The following is a 1,963-nucleotide window of genomic DNA, read 5'->3' on the forward strand; positions in this document are numbered from 1 at the left end:
GGATATGAATCTCAAAATGAACTTCATAGCAAATTCCATGGCAAGTTTAATAGAGAAAACAAGAAGAAAGTACTAGATAGGATATTTGAGATAGTGAGCGTGTCTGCTGACATTGAAAGGCTCAGATTATTATGAGAAAATATGCTATGTCATTTCATGGAAATAACTTCAAATTCAAGGGAAATGTATAATTTAATTTACATATAAAATTTTGAAATAAGATACATAAATATGAACTAGACAAGCATAAATGATACTGACCATCAAATTTTTTGTTAAATAAACCGTGGAAAGATAGTTTTAATCAATTTAATATATATATTTAATTTGGTAGTAATGCATTTAATTATAGTTTTGAAATTATGTAATACCTAGCTATAACACTATTGTTTTGTACAAAAAACAATGAGAATCTAGAATATCACCAAAAGAAAAAAAAATAAAATTTAGAATCCAAAACTTTGAGATGCCTTTGATTGAGCTATGCCATAAATTATTGGTAATGTTACTTTTAGTTGATTCCATAGTTTTGAGGGAAACTTGCAGTCAATGCCAAGGCATTTTTCTTAGTAATATCTTCTTCAAAGCATTTTTTACCTCTGTATTTCTTAAGCTATAAATCAGAGGATTCAGCATTGGGATGATAAGGGTGTAGAACACAGCCACGATCTTATTTTTCTCTGGGGAGGAGATGGACCCAGGCTGGGCATACATGAAGAACACAGTTCCATAGAATAAACTCACCACAATGATATGAGAGCTACAAGTGGAGAAAGTCTTACTCCTTCCTTGGGTTGAGGGGATCTTCAGGACAGTGGAAAGAATGTACCCATAGGAAACCAGAATGATGCCTGTGGTGGAGACGATGATGAGAGCAGAGAGAATAAACAGTACAATCTCATTCACAAAGGTGTCAACACAGGAGATCTTAATCAGAGCTGGAACATCACAGAAAAAGTGGTCCAGCCTGTTTTCGCCACAGAAACGCAAGCTGAAGGTGAATCCTGTTTGTATCATGGAGTTTATGCATCCACAGATATAGGAGCCAGCCACCAAACGAATACAAGCCGATTGAGACATGCGTACAGTGTACAGAAACGGTGAGCAGATGGCTGAGAAGCGGTCATATGCCATCACGGCCAGGAGGAAACCTTCTGTCCCAACAAAAAGAGCAAAGAAAAAGAACTGTGTTGCACACTCATTGTATGAAATTTTCTTGTGCTTGGAGAAAAATGTAGCTAGAGTTTTGGGTGCAATGACTGTGGAATAGCAGAGATCTAAATAAGATAAATTTTGAAGAAAGAAATACATAGGTGTATGAAGTCTGGAGTCCATTTTAATGACAATTAACATGCTGATATTTCCCAATACAATGGTCAAATAGATAAGCAGGAACAGTAAGAATAAGGGAACTCGTGCTTTTGGAGATACCGAGAATCCCAGCAGAATAAACTCTGTCAGCTCGGTGTCATTCCTGCTCTGCTCCAGTTTCATAACTGAGACCTATCTGAAAAAAGAGATCCCAGGGCACTGTGGTCAACTTGTGGTTCCTTTTGGGGAAAATGCTAATATAAATCGATTCATTTTTAGTAACTCATTTGACAAGATAGTTTTGAATTTAGATTAGCCAGTGTAGTGTCAAAGATGAAGCCATCCATTAGCTCTGGCATCATAAGCCCTGATATAAATTGAGAAATATGAACAGAGGAAGGCACACTTCTGGATTGGATGCTACTCAGTCAAGTGAGGACACTTAGGAGTTTTCAACCTAAGTAACTCTAAGATGACTTCTAAACTCTCAGTACAACCAGTCTTCTTCTGTACGATGGGAACTGCTAATAATACCTACTGTACAAGGTCGTTTCAAGGATTGCAGGAAACAGAGAATGAAGCAGTAGTATTTATAACAAACCAAACACATAAAATTAGATAGTAGTCAAATACTTAAACACATACACATACA

At 36.4% G+C, this 1,963-nt stretch overlaps 1 protein-coding gene across 1 annotated transcript; it reads right to left on the bottom strand.

Moving 5' to 3' along the window:
* Positions 1-546: 546 nt before the first annotated feature.
* On the bottom strand, positions 547-1,494 carry LOC101985906 (olfactory receptor 12-like). The gene has a single exon (XM_005358024.1). The coding sequence runs from the start codon at positions 1,492-1,494 to the stop codon at positions 547-549; it is 948 nt and encodes a 315-aa protein (XP_005358081.1).
* Between the last annotated feature and the right edge of the window lie 469 nt (positions 1,495-1,963).

The sequence above is a fragment of the Microtus ochrogaster genome, chromosome 24, assembly GCF_000317375.1.
Source record: "Microtus ochrogaster isolate Prairie Vole_2 chromosome 24, MicOch1.0, whole genome shotgun sequence".
Lineage (NCBI taxonomy): Eukaryota > Metazoa > Chordata > Mammalia > Rodentia > Cricetidae > Microtus > Microtus ochrogaster.

Bases quoted from the DNA above. Each gene is read 5' to 3' on its own strand.
- LOC101985906 (XM_005358024.1), bottom strand. From the start codon at position 1,494: ATGAAACTGGAGCAGAGCAGGAATGACACCGAGCTGACAGAGTTTATT.